Source organism: Urocampus carinirostris, chromosome 19 (genome assembly GCF_059441175.1).
Source record: "Urocampus carinirostris isolate Australia breed hairy pipefish chromosome 19, RoL_Ucar_1.0, whole genome shotgun sequence".
Lineage (NCBI taxonomy): Eukaryota > Metazoa > Chordata > Actinopteri > Syngnathiformes > Syngnathidae > Urocampus > Urocampus carinirostris.
The window spans coordinates 19,933,846-19,952,866 of record NC_142367.1 but is presented as its reverse complement, the minus strand read 5'-3'; the positions used below and the strand labels follow the sequence as shown (position 1 = coordinate 19,952,866).

At 41.4% G+C, this 19,021-nt stretch overlaps 2 protein-coding genes across 3 annotated transcripts; both read right to left on the bottom strand.

Moving 5' to 3' along the window:
* Positions 1-1,773: 1,773 nt before the first annotated feature.
* cog7 (component of oligomeric golgi complex 7) lies at positions 1,774-10,479 on the bottom strand. The gene is made up of 17 exons (XM_088324052.1): positions 10,007-10,479; positions 9,595-9,743; positions 9,417-9,533; positions 9,176-9,344; positions 9,003-9,085; positions 8,615-8,737; positions 8,355-8,553; positions 8,159-8,286; positions 7,930-8,084; positions 7,738-7,854; positions 6,270-6,335; positions 5,990-6,176; positions 4,489-4,629; positions 4,330-4,413; positions 4,132-4,246; positions 2,633-2,776; positions 1,774-2,567 (listed from the first exon to the last, which is right to left on the bottom strand). Exons 1-17 carry the CDS (start codon positions 10,170-10,172, stop codon positions 2,401-2,403), a joined length of 2,310 nt encoding a protein of 769 aa, XP_088180178.1. The 5' UTR covers positions 10,173-10,479; the 3' UTR covers positions 1,774-2,400.
* Positions 10,480-11,061: 582 nt separating this feature from the next.
* On the bottom strand, positions 11,062-19,007 carry LOC148347641 (putative protein MSS51 homolog, mitochondrial). 2 transcript variants are annotated; one of them, XM_088323473.1, is made up of 7 exons: positions 18,850-19,007; positions 16,984-17,130; positions 16,789-16,913; positions 11,668-12,231; positions 11,515-11,608; positions 11,340-11,439; positions 11,062-11,278 (listed from the first exon to the last, which is right to left on the bottom strand). In XM_088323473.1, the coding sequence occupies exons 1-7, from the start codon at positions 18,864-18,866 to the stop codon at positions 11,228-11,230; spliced, it is 1,098 nt and encodes a 365-aa protein (XP_088179599.1). In that variant the 5' UTR covers positions 18,867-19,007; the 3' UTR covers positions 11,062-11,227. The 2 variants fall into 2 exon arrangements, with proteins under 2 accessions (XP_088179599.1, XP_088179598.1); XM_088323472.1 differs by having other exon boundaries at positions 11,062-11,439; positions 18,850-19,003.
* Positions 19,008-19,021: the final 14 nt, after the last annotated feature.

Below are 19,021 nucleotides of genomic sequence, written 5' to 3'. Positions count from 1 at the left end.
CAAAGCTGGGTTTTTAATTGTGGGGTAGGGTTTAGTTCTTCCACATGAAACAAATAGTACTGGTTTCCAGTAGTAGGAGTAGCCTCCTGCTCTGACTTTGATACAGCACTTTCATCATCAGGTCACCGTTGTTTTTCAGTGAAAAACGTCATTCCGCTCTTCAGAGATGAGCTGGAAATCGGTCAAATATTAAAAAAAAAATTTAATTAACGTTTTCTGTAAATAAATACTCATACACACTGTGAAATGCTCCAAAAACGTATAAAATAGGAGGAAAACATACGTTTACAGGTAAGAGAGCTGTCTTGATCAAATCATTCAGTGAGCTATTCAAAATACTCATTTTACCATAAAAGAACATTGTTTTACCACTAGGAGGTACTAAAAAATACACAATCTACTTCATTAAAAATAAATACTGAGTTGAATAATAAGCAAAAATGCACAAACTATCACAAAAAGTGAATATTTTTTAAAACTTGTAGGTTGACAAATTGGTATTTATTTCACAAAACATGAACCTTACCTGGAGGGAGCTGACATAGTTGTCCACCATCTTGCTGCAACGACCACCCCCCCCCAAAACAAAAGACCAAATAATGAAAATAAATATGGTGTGGTTACGTCATTTGGAGTTTCCGTAGTTTGAATTATTCCGTGTCTTTTGTTGCACTACACTGTTAAATTAGGCCTCTCAGATATGAGAAGACATGAGCTGACCCGCTAGATTGTTGTGACTTGTTCTTGGGGACGGTAATGCACAAAAATGATGGTGCCGACCGCCGTTAAACTTGAAGACTTGTCGGTGTCTACTGCCTACTTACCTATCTACTTACCTACATACGTACCAACGTACAGACCTACCTACCTTTATATCTATTTAGCTATCGAACAAGCTATCTAAAAGCGCTAAGAACCAGTTAAGACCGACCATCGACGTATTGGTGAGGCTGAGGTGCTCCCCTTGCCAAGACAGTATAAGACTAGGGACTATCTTAGATAAAACACACTTCTTCTGAGTCATGCTGAAAACAGCTCAACTACTGTGTATTTAATCTTTCTGGCATCAAGTCAACAGTTAAGAGAATATGCAGTCTCCTACTTATTACTAGTATACGAAGCATTTAAGATAAAAGGACTGGGCTGAGGTTCAGACCGAACCTTACAACACAATATGGTGAGATCCAGTGGTCAAATATTACACAGCGTTCCTGCAATTGAAAAAAGACAAGCTACAAATGAATTTGGAAGGAGACCAAGAGGAAGGCCCCGATTGACGTGGATGGATGGTGTTATGAGTGCGCTGAAGGAAAGAGGTCTAAATGTAGTGGAAGCTAGAGCTCTTGTTGGTGATAGGAATGAGTGGAGAGGTGTTGTGAAAAGGTTAGTGGGATGTTTGGACGCGTTCTATGATGCGGCGGGGTTAAACCAGTGAAAGCTGTCAGGCCCTGCTGTTGAACACAAGAGATTGTTGTGTCACCCTGACCAGAGTGACATGATCGCTTTCTCGTGTCCTGTTTCATCTGGAGGGACGAAAGCATGACCCACTTGGGTGTCGAGGTGCTAAACTTGTTTGGGTGTTTGGGGAATTGGGTTGGCCATGGTCAAATTTTTGTGTTTTGATACTTTTTCCCTTTTTTAATTTTTTTTTTTTTTTTGTGTGTTCGTCTTGCTGTCGGTCACCTCTCTCGAGGGATATGACCAGGGTAGATGGATAGACAAATTAATTTAACACCGTAAATGGAACTAAAACAGAAAAAATCCCACCAAGGCTACAAGTGTAAATGTTTTATATACACATTTACATTACACTGAAAAAAGCAGGATAATTACACTTGAATACTGCCCAAAATGAAAAAGGACCATTTATCAGAATATAAAGCTCAGTAAACATACAGTTGTTCAAATTAAATAAAAGTAGCAACAAACGATCCAAAAGCCTTCAAATGCTCTCGCATATAACCTGATCACTTTAACGCAGGGTTGCACAAATCGACATCGACATTCATCCTTCCTGTTGAAAAGGAAAAATAAACAGAGCAGTATTAAAGCATATTTGTGTGGACTGACAATGCCCATGTATTGTATATTCATGATGAGCTTGAATGATGCTTATTTCACATATAGCATTCAGAATATCTGGATTGATCCTTTAAGAAAATATCACTTCTGCCTTACGTATAAAATCAAACAGGAATTCAAACAAGACAATGATTAATCTGAATGGATTAAAACCTAAATATTGTATTAAACAATCAAAAAATGTCGTAGCACAGTATTTGATTATGAGATTCGCACTGGCTCGGTTAGGCCATTGTCAGCCATCTGTGGAGAACCCTGAACTTTAAAGCGACAATTGTCTCAAGAGTGAGGGGAATAAAAAGCCCACTCAAGTTTATATTAGTGATCGATACCACGGAGGCCAGCGATGGTCGCCACCAGTCGCCGTGGCAACTGTTTGCCCGTTTGTCTGTAGTCTTCCGGTTTGGCCCTCAACAAAGTGACCATCTGCTGGAGGCTGCGAGACGGCTGCAGGCCCAGAGCGTCCATCACGTTGCTCAAGTAATCTGAAGACATACGATGGATTTTGTTTCTTTTTGTTCTGTACGTTCCTCGCCTTGTTTGCGTTTACCGATATCCGTGGCCAGCTGCTTGGTGGAATGTGCGCTCAGGTGGGGGATGAGCAAGATGGCATCGCAGTAAGTTTGCATGGTTGCCCGGGCGATGGAGCCCAGCCAGTAGTCTGCAGGGTTGTCCAACTCGGGAAGGTCATCGCCTGGGGGAGTTTCAAGGGAACATGTTGGATGGACCAAATTAACATATACCACAGAAATGAGTTTGCTTCTACTCCAGAAACTAGCTAAACTACTTCTAGGACAATAAGTAGCGCCCCACCAGAAAAAAAGTGTCTTTTTTTTTTAATCCTGAAAACAAGTGTAAGTCTTCCAAGCAGGACATAGTGATGTCTTTTTCACCGAAAACTAGTAATAATGTTTTCGACGGCAAAACAACAGATGTCATCCTCCTCTTCTTCTTCTAGAGATAACTTTGTTTTCGACATGGAAAACTTGCATTGCTACAAAATAAACCTTTTCTACGCCAAAAGCTAGCATCTTCTAGGCCACCGCTATAATCTTCTGAACCAAAAATTACATTGTCTTGAAGGCCTATCATTAGCGCTGAAGTTTTCACACCTTAAATTAAATTGATTTAATTCTACATGGACAACTAGTAGTATCTTTTTTACGTAAGAAAAATGTGTATCTCTATTAAATTAGCCAAAAGCTAGCATCTTCTATGCCAATAACTAGCGCAGCTTTCTTTTGGACCAAAAAACAGCTTTGTCTACAGTGGAAGCAGTCTTGTTCACTAATCAAACCACATTATTACACATTTTGATGCATAAAATAAATAAAAATAAGGATATTTGGGTCCCATTGAATAAATGACAAACTCTTTTTTCGTCTCTCTTGAGGTTTTGGTTGGCGGTTGGACTGTACTTGAAGGCCTTTTTTTTTACTTCTACCATTTTATGCTACACTAACAAAAAAAAAACAAAAAAAAAAAACGTCAGGAACGAGCATAACGTCACTCTCCAGCACTCCCCCAACCCCAATTCTCCTTTCTATTGTGTTCTGCCCTGAACAGCTTTGCTCAAATTAAGATAAAAACAGACAGGCGCGGTCAAAAATGAAGCAAGAGCACTCTTTGAACTCAGTTGAGCATTGTTAACACATACTTAAAGGTACGTTGTGTAATATTTGACCACTAGATGGCACTTTATTGTCTAATGAAAACAAAATTCATTGCCACATGAGCACAGCATAGCAGCAAAATACCAGACAAACATGGCAATGACTGGCAGGTATGGATTTGGCTATGTAAAAGAAGTATAAATCTGGAGACCCATATATATCTATAATAATAAACATTGGTATGATAGTTCATGTATTTTTGCCCATTATTTCGATCAATGTTCTTTTTACTAAAATAAGATTTTGCATACTACTAGGAGGCACTAAATATTACACACAGTCCCTTTAATAGAGATAATGTTTAACTTTTTTAAGGACACCTCAAAACAATACACCACACCTTTAAGACTCCAATATCAAAAGTCATAAAAGGAACCTTGTTCTGGAGGAAAAGGTAATTTCCCGGCAAGCAAAGCCAATTCCAGAGCCGGGTCCTCCTGTGTGACAAACGGTTCCAAGTGGAGTGGCAAAGACATCAAGTACTGACCTATCTGGTAGGAGATAAAGCAAGGAGAACACAAAAGAAGTTCAATTTCATCCCCTCAAAAAAACAAACAAAAAAAAAACAACTCACATTCGTGATGTACTCTTGAGGCGACAGACTGAACGTGGGAAGGTCCTCTGTGTAACTCTCTCCTAAACCCGCCGATTCTCGACTCTGAGTGTAAATGACGATTCGGATGAATAACGGCATGACTCAACTGCTCACACGTGCCGAAAATGGGGCCGTCACCTCCATCTTGGCGACGGGTGCCAGCTGGTGTTTGATCTGCAAAAACACCGAGTCAAAAGCCAGTTGATGGGCCTGCTGGTTGAGTCGGGTCAGCGCCGCTCTGGGCTCGGCCAAGAGATTGGAGTTGCCGGCGCCTTTCTCCTGCAAGGCGAAGACGAATCAATGTTTGGATGTATTTCCCACACGATGAGGGACACAGGATTATAAGGCGCACCCCCAAATAAATAGTCTTTTGTGATTTTTTTTTTCATATTTAATGTGCATTAGTGGGCCGCCAGTCAGCACATAAATAAAAAAGTATTGATCACTCATCATCACAATTACATAACATTAAATGCAACAGGGTTCCAACCTGGACCGCAACGAGGATTACCCATTGGACAAATACAAATACAGACAACACGTGAGAAGGAATTCATTTTTATCTCATCATTATCTGCACCACTTATCCTCAGTAGGGTCGCGGGGGTGCTGGAGCCCATCCCAGCTAGCTTCGAGCAGTGGGGAGGGGACACCCTGAACTGGTTGCCAGCCAGTCGCAGGGCATATCTCATCATTAGACTATTTTTAAGTAGGGTACCAAAACATTGATGTTTTTTGGGTTGGGCTGCTAGAATATAGTCAGACATTAAACCGGTCTGTGGTACATCCGTGGCATCGCTGCCTCGTAAATTCTTAATGAGATTATGAACATTATGAACTGAATGAAGAGAAAGGCATTGTGGGAAGTAATTCAGTCGTCCGAAAATATATATAAGTCAATGCATGGCTGCACGTATTCAAAACGTTTGTTACTTACAATGCATAGTTTGAGTTGAGGAAAAGTAAAACAACATTTTAAGCTGATTTCTGATCACTTTCTGTATTCCCATTCGTCTTGCACATGTGTAACCGTGACTAAAAATAGTGTGATAATGAGATAAGACCTTAAGCCTTTTTATGTGTTGTCTGCATCTGTAAAGAGCTAATGAATAGGATCTGATGGAATAAGAGCTTGCTCTGTCCACTCCACGCATCGGCCAGGTATTGCAGTACCTCCGGGAACGGTGCATTCGCAATGATCGCAGCAAGGCTTTAGGGCTAGGACCTTAGCTTGGCCTTTTGGCTGAGAGTAAGTGTCCCGGCTCCTAGGCTTTGTAGCGTATTATGAACTGACCGATAACGGATAATGGATAATGAATAACGAAGATAGAACAATAACCCTTAAAAACCCCAAAAAAACCCCTACGTTTGATACCCATTGCATTCAATGTAATGCAATCGTGAAGAACCATCAATGTCCCTAGCAGCCTGGTGGTTAGTATTCAGTGTTCTTGACATTACTATGTGGTTTGATCACCAGTGATATGCAATTGCGTAAAATTTATGGAATGATCAATAACTGCACAAATATGATGACACAGTTCCAAATGTGTTTTCGCATGTTCAAATTTCTGAACAATTTAGGATTTTTGGGTGCGCCTTATTGTCCAGAAAATACTGTACATTAGAGCAATCACACCTTTAATGAGTAAAGCACTTCCATGAGGGCGTTATACTCGACCACACTGCCCCTCTGGAGGTAGTTGTACTCCTGCCAGGGATTTTTGGTGGCGCCTTTCCTTTCGCTGCTGCTGGCTTCCTGGATCCCAGCCAGACTGCGGGGGCTGTATGACTCTGACAGGTACTTTCCCGCCGTGCCCATTATCCTGCAGCCATGCATGAAATGCAATTCATGACGGACCGAAATACCTAAAAAACAAATAATTTTCACCACTAGCAGGAGTCTGGACATCACTCACTTGTTTGACAGCTGCTGTTCAAAGGCGCCGCATTGTCTCAGTAACTCCCCACACGTGGCAATGATCCTATAAAAGACACAAAAACAATACTGAAGCTTTTGCCTTTATGTTTAAGACAAAATCAGTCAGTGATCTGGATAACCAGAAGATCATCATTTTTAACAGTACTTTCCTATACAACTAGTAATCAACATATTGACAATGTCCAGATTTAAAGATGCCTCAATACATTGTCATGTTACGCTCTTAAAAACATATGTTCAATAGGCAATTCCATTAGTAGCACTTTCTATTGGCTAGTCTGTTACTGCAGTTTAATTTGATTTAAGACCGTTTAGTCACTAATGTTGAGGTTTTTGAGTTTTTCCTTGCTCACATAGAGGTTTCAGATCAGGGATGTTGTCGTTGTGACCCATGCAGTCCCTAAAGACATTTTGCGATTCATGGCTATACAAGTGAACCCGACTTGACTTTTACTCACACTTTAGCTGAACACAAAATAAGTGTCCAAACGTTTTCCTTCATAAGGGCCACACAAAAAAAACAAGAGCCAAGGACCAATTATTTGGTTTTTTAAATATAAATTTAACAAGAACACCACACAAAAATTCCTGTTGCTACTTTTATTTTAAACAGAAAAGAAACTCAAACCTGGTTAGTTTATCAAAAACAATATCAATTAAATAATGTGATGATTCCAAAATTGGATACATTGATTTAAAATAAGGTGTGTGTGTGTGCAAAATAATTTGTAGGAGCAAGTAGATATAATTGAAATTGTTTCTTAGGTATAAAATGGGGCGGCACTGTGACTAAATAGTTAGCACGTCCACAGTGCTGAAATCATGGGATGATCCCCGCTACTAGTGTTCCTGTATGGGATTTGCATGTTCTCCCCGTGCTTGCGTGGGTTTCCTGCAGGCACTCCGGTTTCCTCCCACATTCCGAAAACATGCATGTCAGGTTAATAGGCCAGTCCAAATTGTCCCTAGGTGTGAATGAGCGAGTAAATTGTCCGTCTCTGCGTACCCTGCGACTGGCTGACAACCAGTTAAGGGTGTCCCCTGCTTACTGCTGGGATGGGCTCCAGCACCCTCAAGACCCTACTAAGGATAAGCGGTGCAGATAATGGATGGATGGTATAAAATGGCCCCAGTTTGGAGACCCCAAAATTAGACCGTAATATCTTGAAAGCCAATAGCACCAAAGGACGACCTGAGATATAACCCTGACAATTGTTTTGTCGTTTCACTTGTGATTTTACATCCTCCATTTTGACAACTTACAACATTATCGCATTGTGATGCCAAATTGGGATGTTTGAATACTTTTTGACACTTAAAAGTCTTTCCCAAAACGCTACTACAATTTAGAAAAGAAAAAAATAACATAAATCCTTATATAATATTTTGCTTGAAATCAAAACACATAAGATTCTATGATTTTGCATGTATTAAGCACCCCAAACCTGACTGAGTTCTGGAAAGCAGTCCAGTCCTCCTGGAAAACAGAAGAAATCGGCGCGTCTTCCAGTTGACACTTCTTCCTTACCGACTGCAGCGTGGTGGAAAAGTCGGACACGTACCTGGTCAAGAGAACATCGTGCACCAATCAAAACGCCCGTAAATGAGTCAACAAAGCACAAGTGTGTGGTATTTACTTAGTGAAGAGAGCTTTCAGAGCATTGAGAAGGCCACGCACTCCCAGCCCGTCCGTCAATTTCATGCAGCGGTCCACGGCGCCGCTTGCCAAGCCGAAAAGCTTCCCCACCGAGTGCTTGAGCTCCTCAACGCAATCGATGACCTCACCGTGTTCCTGTAAAGAAACCAGAAGATGGAAGATCTCCCACAAAAACGTTTTTATTCAAGATATTCTTTCAGATATCTTACCAAAGGAACAGCACTGATCTGGATGAGGAGGTGGTTTTCCTCCAGCTCTCCGTATTGTAACAGGTAAGGCTTGTAAGGGTCAAAAAGTGCGCACACAAGCTCATTCACCTTCAGGAGGTTATTCTCACCTAAAAACAAAGCAGAGAACAAAATAATAATCCTCAAATAAAAAAAGAGTTTTCGCCAAAACACCAACCAAGATGTGGCGTCATGGCGGCTTCCAGATTGTGTCCCAATGTCAGCGTAGTGTGGTTGAGCTCCAACAGGACATCAAGACGTTTCTCCTGGGCAGCCTGCTCCATAGCCGAGCTGAGGCAAACGGGGATGGACGGCACCATGGCCCCAAGAATCTGGATCAGCAGCACAGTCACCACCTCATGAGGATTCTTGAACACCTGGTGGTTTGAAGTGCGGTTATTGACAATGCAAAGGCTCACCATGTACGGTATGTCTAACCTGGCTGCACCACTGGAGCTGAGCGTGCCACGTGGACAATAAATTGTCGTGGAACTCTGCCAGCTGAGGATTCACGCCCAGCTCGCTCTGGGAGAGGTCCTGCCACATGTTCACTACCTGGGCCTGAAGAAGAGAAATCACAACTCTTTTGCTTATTCAAGGTTTGGGCAATTAATCTAATTTGATATTTGCTAATTCAGGAAATCCATGTCATTATCTTAAGAGTTCCTTTTTAAGTACTTAAGCCAGGCGTATAGAGAATTTAGAGGTAAACCTTACATAATTTTGATTGAACTTTGTCGCACAATTTCAGTAAATTATTACCAGGACATTGCAAATACCAGGGGGAAATGTTTGTTCAACAATGATGTGCCTTTGGTTTACCTACTTTGTGACACTTGTAGTAGTATGCAAGGAGCTGCGGCATTCTATCAATTTCCGAGAAGACTTTGACAAAAAGTTTAGCTTGATCTGCAAGGAAATGTCAAAAAGTCACGCATTAAAGTCCTCTAATAATATGAATTTTGAAAATGAAAGTTGTTCCTCTCAAAAGTAACTCACCTACGGACATAGAATTAAATGCTGCTACTATTTGGGGGCTAGCCAGGGCCTCCAGTCTGTTTTTGAGAGCCTCCAGGTGGACACACTTTTCAGAGTAGTCTGGAGTGTCCACAAGCATGGCCAGACTGTTTTGCATGCTGGTAAGTTTAGATGATATGGCTGCTAGATCCTGTAATATTAAAAAAACATATGCTGTATGTTCATAAACAAAAGAAAAAGAAGAAAAACTGACTAATTTTACCTGTGATTTGAAAGTCTCCTCTATGTCTACACTGAGTGTGCTCCATTTATCGGCCTCCTGTAGGGCCTCTGCTGCCAGCTGCATGCGACTTTTCACTTGGTCGATTTCCACCAGAACCTGTAAGTAACACGAGATCATGAAGACCCTGTGAAGGCAGATATTTCATGAGGAAACACACCTGCATGGATTGCACTGTGTCCTGCTCAAATTTCTTGATGTCTTCTTTGACCAGGACCATTTGCTCCTTCAGGAAAGTAGCTTCCTGCTTTAACACCTCTACATCTCGCAGAACTCTAGGCATGTTCTGCAGGGCCTGGTTACTGGTTTCTAAGTAAACAAACGCGAAGAAGGGCAGTCGTTTTCGTCTTCAACTTCAGGAGGAAAACACGCTTCAATCAATATTCTTAATGGGGATCTAATTTTGGTGTGAACAATATACATTACGTTGTAATCAATGACAATAGAACCAATTCTATTCGATTCTTACATTACAAGAATTACGGAAAATAATTGTTTCTATAATGACACAACAGTAGCCTTTTGTTCTCCAACAAAGATTAGAAAATTAAACGTAATATTAAAGTACCGACCCTCGATTGCATTATTGACTTCCTGGATAAAAAGTTGGAGCTTCATAACCAGCGTCGCGGCGTGTGAATCCGTCTTCCCCGGCGCATCTGTCTGCACAACTTTGAAGGCACCATTCACCCAGTCTTTGACGTCAAAGTCGTCGTCCAGGAACTTTGAGAAATCCATCTGCCTTCCCGAGATGATTCATTCACTCGACGTAAACAAGTAAATGTCATGGAACCATGGCTAACGCTGGTGAGCTAGTTTTTCCCGAAGAGCGGTTTCGATACGAATATAAAATAAATAGCCCAGGAGAACGTGAGAATCATGACAACCAAATATAGTTCCAACAAGGCGACGGCTTCCTCCAGAGTTATTTTGAGGTGTCAAAGAATATTAGAGAAAGAAAGCGATGCTTCGGACATCGCTGACGGTACTGCAAATATCTCTAGTGAGGGATGACAACCTTTTCCGGTGTGTGTGCTTGTGTTTACCTTTCCTCAAGAAACAAGTGCGGGCATGATACATTTGGGAAAAAAATACACTTATGTACTATTACTATACAATACTTATATTAAAGAATATACTATCTTCAATACAATATCCATATCGGTTGTATTGCTCGTAAGCACTCAATTTGTAGGAAAATGGGTGACTTTTAAACGAAGAACGCTTAAACCGAAACAATTGGTAGTGCTACAAAGAAATATGTCCGCCTGGAAACACCCAATCTACGCCATTGTTAAAGTTAAATAGTGCAATAACTCAGCCATTAAAGCCTCTTTTTTATTTACAATTGAGAGTATGACCAAGACTGAAAAATAGTAAAATTAATAATAAATGTATAGAATATTATTCAAAACAACATTTATCCATTGGCTTGCATGTCAATATGCCAAACTTTTCACTTTAAAAAGCAATTAATTTAATTGTGGAATTTCTGTTTGCGCACAAAATACAATTCGTCTCCAGAATATTAATAAAACAAATATGTTCTTGTTTAAAACCGGAAACGGCAAACTTCTACAAAAACAGAAATCCAATCAGATTGTTTAAGAGGTTTATTCTTGCAGAAAAAAACTTTGTCTCGCTTCAAAATAAAGCAGCGGTAGACTAGAATACTAGTCTCAAATCACGTTTTCTTGTTTTTGTTAAAAAAAAGGATTTTTGTAATTTAAAGTGATTGGGGTTTTAAGGGGAGGAAAATGATAGTCTAACGTGTAAAGCGATAGTGTTGGCATTCATGCACTATGCCTCATCTGGTTCCTCATACTCTGCAGTCTCCAGGAGACCTTTAAAACAAAAATAGTGTGAATTACAGTACACGGGTGGCTTATTGGGACAGGAGCCCACCACTTCCGGTTTGAGTGATGCAAATGGGTTGGCGCCAGTTCCTCTAACGTGCATCTCCAACTCCTGCAGGATCTGCAAAGAATAGGTCATCTCCGATTCGCTGTGGATGCACAGGCAAGAAACGTCAGGGAGGAAACAGAAAATGGGGGTGAAAATAAACACCATGAATTCTCACCTTAGAGCAGTAAATATTGAAGGAATTTCATAATCCCTCAGAAGAAGAAGGGTCGGAAGCCAACCTTGTTCTAAATCCTGGCTGGCATCAAACCCTTGATAGAAAAGTAACACAAAATTACAGGAAAACTGTAAAATCATCACCTGTTCTCACCAGGATGAAATCCAACCACCAAGTCCGGCTTGGCGGCTTCCTCTTTCTCAACAAGTTCCTCCCAAAAATGATGATAGAGGCCTTTATAAGCGCTGATGTAGACTCTCTCCTTTGGTCCAAAAGCTCTTAAAGGCGGTCTCATGATTGTCCCTTCGACCAGATCCGGACCAACCATGACTATTTCCATCCCCTGGTGTCCGGGGAACATTTTGTTGAGCTCGTCGTAATCCGTCAACCTTGCCCCGAGGGTCTCGCTCTGCCCGGCTCCCACCAGGTGGACGGTGAGAGGCTTGGAGAAAGGGTCCAGGTTAAAGAGCTTCATTCCCCAGGCAACGGTGAGTGGTCTTGAAAAGAACTCGCTGCAGACACTCCAAAGGGACTGCTTCAAGTCTGACTCTTCCGGTCGAGCCCGACCAGCGTCGCTCCACAGGGCCGACATGTTGGCGCCGGTCAAAATGGGATGGAGGCGGGCGGTGAGGTCGCCTTGCATGGCGAGCCAATCATCCCAATTCTTGACGTCAGACACCGGCTTTGACCATTTGTCGGTCGGGAAGGGGAGATCCCCTGGGTACAAAATATTTTTTAAATTATCTCAAGTAAAACTAAATACAGTAGACCTCCAGGATACAACATTAATCCATTCTGAGGTGGGGAATAGAAACCTAAGTTGCGAATACCTTCTGAGCCCCCCACACCCCAGATGAGAAAAATATTGAAAAGACAAAATAGTATGTAGTAAGTACAGTGTCTGAAATAACGTCTGCCCGTACACCCAGCAATTTGCATAGTCGGCAGCCTATCAGAAGCCTGCATCGAATAACTTCGTGCTTCCGGACTTTCCCCAAGCGTTATAATGTCGGGAATTTGCATATCATTTTCCAAAGTAGACAGAACACAAGAAAAATGGATAAGTGTTGAGGAATCAAGGCAAAACCTCAGCACCGGAAGAAAGATTCAAAAGAAGCTAAAAAAAATTATGACGCCACAAAGTGTAAACGTACATTAAAAGCATCGTAGAAAGAGGAGTTGACGTGGCTTGTAGCAGACAACGCAACGCAAACGTTGCATGAATGAAGATGAGTAAACACAGGTACATACTGATGGCAGATGGAAAACAGCGATGTCATAAACATGGAATGAATGTTATAGGTAGATTTATAATAAACTTAATTTTAAAGTGTTGTTCTGTTATATATTCTGGTTATCAACCCTTAATACTTTGCAACAATGTTTTTTTTTTGCGATGAATCGTCTTACTTTACACAATTTCCCCCCAAGAATATACAGCAATCAGTGTTTTGCCCTCAACAATATTATAGGCTAGATCCTGTAGGGGCACAATTTCCTTGGTTGTGTCCTGGGCAAGCTGAGCCTGGTGGTGCCCATCCCTTTAAAGTTTGAAAGTTTTGTTTATTTGAAAAGGGACAAGTATTCTCCACAAACTCATGTCACATATTTTTATTATATTCCGAAGACATACAGTGTGAGGTGGCTAAAGTAAAGAACACATTCACATTTCTGACTCTTTCTGAGAGATTGATACAGAGGAGAGGATTCCCAGCCCCATTGCTAAACCCAAATGATGTGTTGGGAGACATTAGGTGACCAAACCCCCTGATGCCAAGTGCCAAGCAGGGAGGCAATGGGTATCAATGTTGTAAGTCTTAAGTATGACCCGGCCAAGGCTCGAACCAGCAACCTCCCAGTCTTGGGGCAGGCACCCTACCCCAAAGGCCACCAAGCCATTTTAGTCAAAGCTAATTCTCAATGTCTGTCCCCAGAAGGGCTTTTACAGACAAGAACATACATAAAATCCATCCCTCCTTCCATCTATTATCTGCACCGCTTATCCTCAGTAGGGTCGCGGGGGTGCTGGAGCCCATCCTAGCTATCTTCGGGCAGTGGGCAGGGGACACCCTGAATTGGTTGCCAGCCAGTGGCAGGGCACACAGAGACAGACAACTCACTTGCTCATTCACACCTAGGGACAATTAACCTGACATGCATGTTTTTGGAACCCGGAGGAAACCCACGCAAGCACGGGGAGAATATGCAAACTCCACACAGGAGGTTCGATCTCATGTCCTAAGAACTGTGCCGCACACGTGCTAACCACTGCGCCGTCGTACTGCCCCACAAAAATACACAATATTATAAAACAGCACAATTGCAGAGGCTAAAAAGTCTATAGGTTTATGTTTAAAAAGGACCCAATTTAACTCTTCCTTTAGTTCAGTGGGTAAACAGTTTCAGGCTTTAGTGCCTTGTACAGTCCAAAAGTAGTTTTCCACCTCAGGACTTGACCGTTCCTGCTCTGAGCTCCTCTGGTTCCAGATGAGATGAACTATGCTCTCACTAAGAACCTGTGAGGCCTGTTGATGCAATCATCTATAAATGAGCTTCAACTCTGCACTTTTAATGAAGTCCTCAAAAGATAACTTTTTTAAGTTCTCCAAACTAGCCAACAAATCTTTCCACACAGTTACCTGTACTTAAAAAATGCACTGTGTCCCGACTACTGCCAAGACCAAACCTTTGGTGAATTTAATGAAATACATTATAAATACTTACCGTAAATTCCGGACTATAAGCCACTACTTTTTCCCCAAACTTTCAACCCTGCGGCTTATTCAGTGATGCGGCCAATTTATGTAATTTTTCTAACAGCCGCCAGCGGCGCTCGAGTACAAAAGGTAAGATTTAGACCGGTGGAATATATGGGCAGAGGAAGACTGCAACTTCACTAAAACTGGCCGCATGCGAAAGGCAACTTTTTCGCAAGTCTGCCAGTGGATCCTGACAGCGTGGGGCAGCATAAAAAATCCACCATAACCAACGGGTTCCGAAAAGCTGGTCTGCTGCGTGCCGGAGAGGAGGGCACAGAATCAGGAGTGGATGAAAGTTCTAGCGACAATGAGAGTGCGAGTCCGGCTGCGGGAGTGTGGGACGACGTCTATATTACACTGTTTCTTTCCGACACTGAGGAAGACGACTTTGATGGCTTCAGTTGTAAGGAGGAAGATGAGGATGGTTTACGGTGATTTTTACAAGTACGGTATGTTTTTTTAACAGACCCGTTTACTGTGTTGCTAGCGTGTTGCTAACATTAACGGGCACCGTTTGGGATGAAAGTTATATTAATATTATTATTAAAGCTTTGAAAACTCTCTCGGTGTACCGTCTTTCTTTGTAAATATGTGTAACCCATGTATAATATGTATTTGCAACTGTATATTTTTGTAATGTATTTATTTGAGACACTTATTCTGATATGTTTTGCGAATTAAAAAAGAGGGATGGAGCAAACGCGGGCTGACGGGAAGTGGGGTAAAGGAGAGTGAGACCTGTTTGTGGTCGCGGCGGACAATAGTGGATATATATTTTTCCCACCCTTAACTTTGGAGATATATACTTTTTTCCTTGGATTACTTTCAACAGGTACCCGGACTCTGCAAGTCTGCATCAAACCTTAAGTACCGGTATCATTTTCCGTTCATTTTGCCGGCTGTGATTTTTGGACTGTGTTCTTCAATGAAGGACATTTAGTTTCAAACGCGGGACTTGAAGTCGGTTTGGATCAATTTTGTGTTTGTGTTACAATTTTTTAATGTGGGCGCATGTGGCTTATATACAGGTGCGGCCTGTGTATGTACAAAATCGGTTTTCCTCTTAAAATGTGGTGTGTGCGGCTTATAATCAGGTGCGCTCTATAGTCCGGAATTTAGGGTATACATGTAAAGGAAAGGGGAGATGTTATTTTCCTCTGGTGTGACTTGAATTTGCTTCTCCCATTAGCATCACTGCAAATATTGGGACGCTGAGCTGAAAAATACAGTATTGTATGACCGACTCACAAAGTATTTATGAAGCACACGAGATTCTGAACTGAATGAAGAGACGGAGAGGTATTATGGTAGTAAATTCAGCCAGTAGCATATCTGTACTGTATTTGTGTGATTCTTTGACCCAACTATTAGCAGACGAGCATGTTATTTGATGTCGGCCTTATGAACACTGAAAAGGTTTTAGGCACATGGAATAAATTGTTGTTGATGTTGAACAGTGGGGAAAATACCATAAAGAGGGGCTGATAACGCATATAAAGTGGAACCTCGGTTCTCGACCATAATCCGTTCCAGAACCCTGTTCGAAAACCGATTTGTTCGATCACCGGAATCATTTTTCCCATTAAAAATGATGTAAATTGTTTTAATCCGTTCCAATACCCTGAATGTTTACCTTGAATGTTTAACGTAAACATAAAGCTAACCCAGTCTAATTGTATGTTCGCGTTGTCGTAATCTTCCATATGAAAGATTACGCTAACATGAACGTGTAATAATAAAAAAATCAGGTCGTTTACAAGTCATTTAGCACCCGGGTCTCCACAACAAGTGGTGAGCGGTTCTTTGGAAAGGGGGCTCCGTTCCAACACCCTGAAAGTTGGGCTCCGTTCCAACACCCTGAATGTTTACCTTGAATGTTCAACGTAAACATAAAGCTAACCCAGGCTAATCGTACGTTCGCGTTATCGCAATCTTCCGTACGAAAGATTACCCTAACATGAACGTGTAAAAAAAAAAAAAAAAAAGGATAAAGAAAAGAATTATGAATAGGATTTCTTACCTTTGTGGTGGCGCAGAAGGCGCAGGCAAGATCAGACACTCGCACACCTCCTTCATATTTTGCTATTATTTCTTTCTTAAATGCAATAGTTGTACGCACTACTTTTCTTTTTTCACCAGTAGCAACTTTGCCGCTTGCACTGACTTTCTTCGCAGGCATAATTAGGGGCTAAAACACTTCGTACACCTATATTAAAAGCGAAAGCAAAACAGTTGGTCACGAAAAGAGCGAGCTACACCCGAACGCCTCTCAGCATGGCACCCTAGCTTACGCACTCACGCATTACCAGCGTTCGAACTCCGATTTTTTGACCGAACAGCGAAGCAAGAATTTCTCGAAATTTTTGGTCGGACTCCGATTTGTTCGAACCGAGAGGCGTTCGAAAACCGAGGTTCCACCGTAATCCCACAATGTGAAGTGAAAACGTTCTAACTAGGACTCGCTGTATCTCGGGGGTCTACTGTTCTCATTTGAGAACTTTCCTTACTCGCCCACCTTTGAACACAAGCCACTCCACCACTCTGTCAATGGCAGCACGACGCAGCAGTGAGCAGAACTTCTTGTGTTTGGGCCAGTCCCCTTTTTGACACTCCTTGCAGCAGTAATAAACATTCAAACATCTAAAATAGAACCACAATCGTTCAGGATCAACAGTATAAAAAAAAAGGCTTGTGTTTAAATCGACATCACCTAGAACAGCGCTTGAGATTTTTAGGGTTTGGCAGCTGATGGGGGCCCTTCTCACATTGGGCACATACTTTGAAAGACTCCTCCATTTTCTCAAACATCTCCTTTTGAGAACGGAAAGAAATTGGTCCGTCTGTCCGTGGAGGAACTCTAAAAAAGGTAAAAAATGTATGAGGCGGGCTGTCACAGTTCTTACAATGCTTTAAAGGGACAGTGTGTAACATTTAATGGTTTCTAGTGGTCCCAAAACTTTCATTCAGCAAAAATAAAATGATTGATTTGAATACCAAGCCAAAATACATGAACTATCATACTCATCATCTCATCAGCTGCACCGCTTATCCTCAGTAGGGTCGCGGGGGTGCTGGAGCCCATCCCAGCAATCATCGGGCAGTGGGCAGGGGACACCCTGAACTGGTTGCCAGCCAATCGCAGGGCACACGGGGACAGACAACTCACTCGCTCATTCCCACCTAAGGACAATTTGGACCAGCCAATTCACCTGAAATGCATGTTTTTGGAATGTCGGAGGAAACCGGAGTGCCCGGAGGAAACCCATGCAAGCACGGGGAGAACATACAAACTCCGCACAGGAAGTCTGGAGCTGGATTTGAACCCACGACAGGCTCACTAACCACTGCTCCGCTGTGCTGCCCTATGTTGGCAAGCTGTTTGGATTTATTTTCATTTTGTTTCTGTCGCATTTTATGTTAGTTTTGCCGGAGATCAAAGACAGGAGAGAAAGCTTACCACGTGTTGTGACTCATAATTTTATTCATATTTAGTTTCTTTTGTCTTTTATCAGCGTATTTGGTATTGGAGTAATCCAAAAGTAATTGAAAGTAATCCAGTTAAAGTAACCCTACCCAACCCTGCTAGAAGCTTCCGTCATGTTTGTCTGGTTGCTTGCTGCTACGCTGTGCTCTTTGGCACTGGTTTTTGTTAGCATTGGACAATACAGTGCCATCTAGTGGTCTAATTTCATTGTCACAATATGTTAACCCATTTTGTAACAATGACAATAAGGGTATATTCTATCCTATTCGATTCGATTCTATTCTAATATTACACGCTTGGGCTTTAAAATCCTATCAGAAACTTTAAAAATCAAAACTGCACTGAATACATGTAAAAAGTAGATCACAATAATAATAATAATAATAACGTTGTAAATATACAAGATAATTGAGTAAACAGTATTTATTAACGACTACAGTGGGACCTCGCTACTTTGCACTTCGACGTTCGCGGATTCGGAGCTTCGCGGGGCTAAAAAAAAAAAAAAAAAAAATAAAATAATAATTATTATTATTTATTTATTTATTGATTTAAATTTTTTTAGTATTTTTGAAGGGGCGTTGCTACTTCCTGGTTCCATGTTTGCGGGTTCAGATCTTCGCAGGTCTAAAAATAATAATAAAAAAATAAAATAATAATAAAAAAAAAGTTTTTGTTTTTTTAAAAAGGTGCGCCACTACTTCGCGGATTTTCACTTATTGCGGGTGGTTTTGGTCCCCATTAACCGCGATAACCGAGGTCCCACCGTACTTTGGTACTCGCTTGCATTTGCTATTTATAGCATGGTGCTTTATTTTTATTTGGTTAGTCATGCCCGATTGCTGAATATTACAAATAGTGAAAATGTGAATGTAATGAATATTTGGTTAAAAAACCTTGGAATGATTAGGAAAATATATTGAAAAAATAAATAAATGAATGATAGGGCTAGCCTCCACACACACACACACACACATACTCTTTTAAGCTAGCTCACGACTGCGCTTGCGCGGAACTATATACACTATAAGATATTATAACAACACTAACAACAAAACGTCCAGTTCAAATAGCAACAAAAGACAAACGTACTGGATACTTTCCGTCATGTTGGAACTTTGTGAGAAATGGCTGACAGCGAGGCTCTTCTTTCTTCCACTCTTTAAACGACGTCTTGGATTTTAGGAGAACCTTTCCAACACCTGTTGTCGTCCATCGGAATGTTTGACATTTAACTCATGTCGAGTGTCGTAAAAGATTCAAA

Excerpts from the sequence above, each read along its gene's own strand:
- cog7 (XM_088324052.1), bottom strand. The coding sequence starts at position 10,172 with ATGGATTTCTCAAAGTTCCTGGACGACGACTTTGACGTCAAAGACTGG. Across the intron at positions 8,085-8,158 it reads AGATCAGTGCTGTTCCTTTG|GAACACGGTGAGGTCATCGA; the intron begins GTAAGATATCTG and ends GTTTCTTTACAG. Across the intron at positions 6,177-6,269 it reads GAACAGCAGCTGTCAAACAA|GATAATGGGCACGGCGGGAA; the intron begins GTGAGTGATGTC and ends GCATGGCTGCAG.
- LOC148347641 (XM_088323472.1), bottom strand. Across the intron at positions 16,914-16,983 it reads AATCTCAAGCGCTGTTCTAG|ATGTTTGAATGTTTATTACT; the intron begins GTGATGTCGATT and ends GTTCTATTTTAG. Across the intron at positions 11,609-11,667 it reads GGTGGTTGGATTTCATCCTG|GGTTTGATGCCAGCCAGGAT; the intron begins GTGAGAACAGGT and ends TTTTCTATCAAG.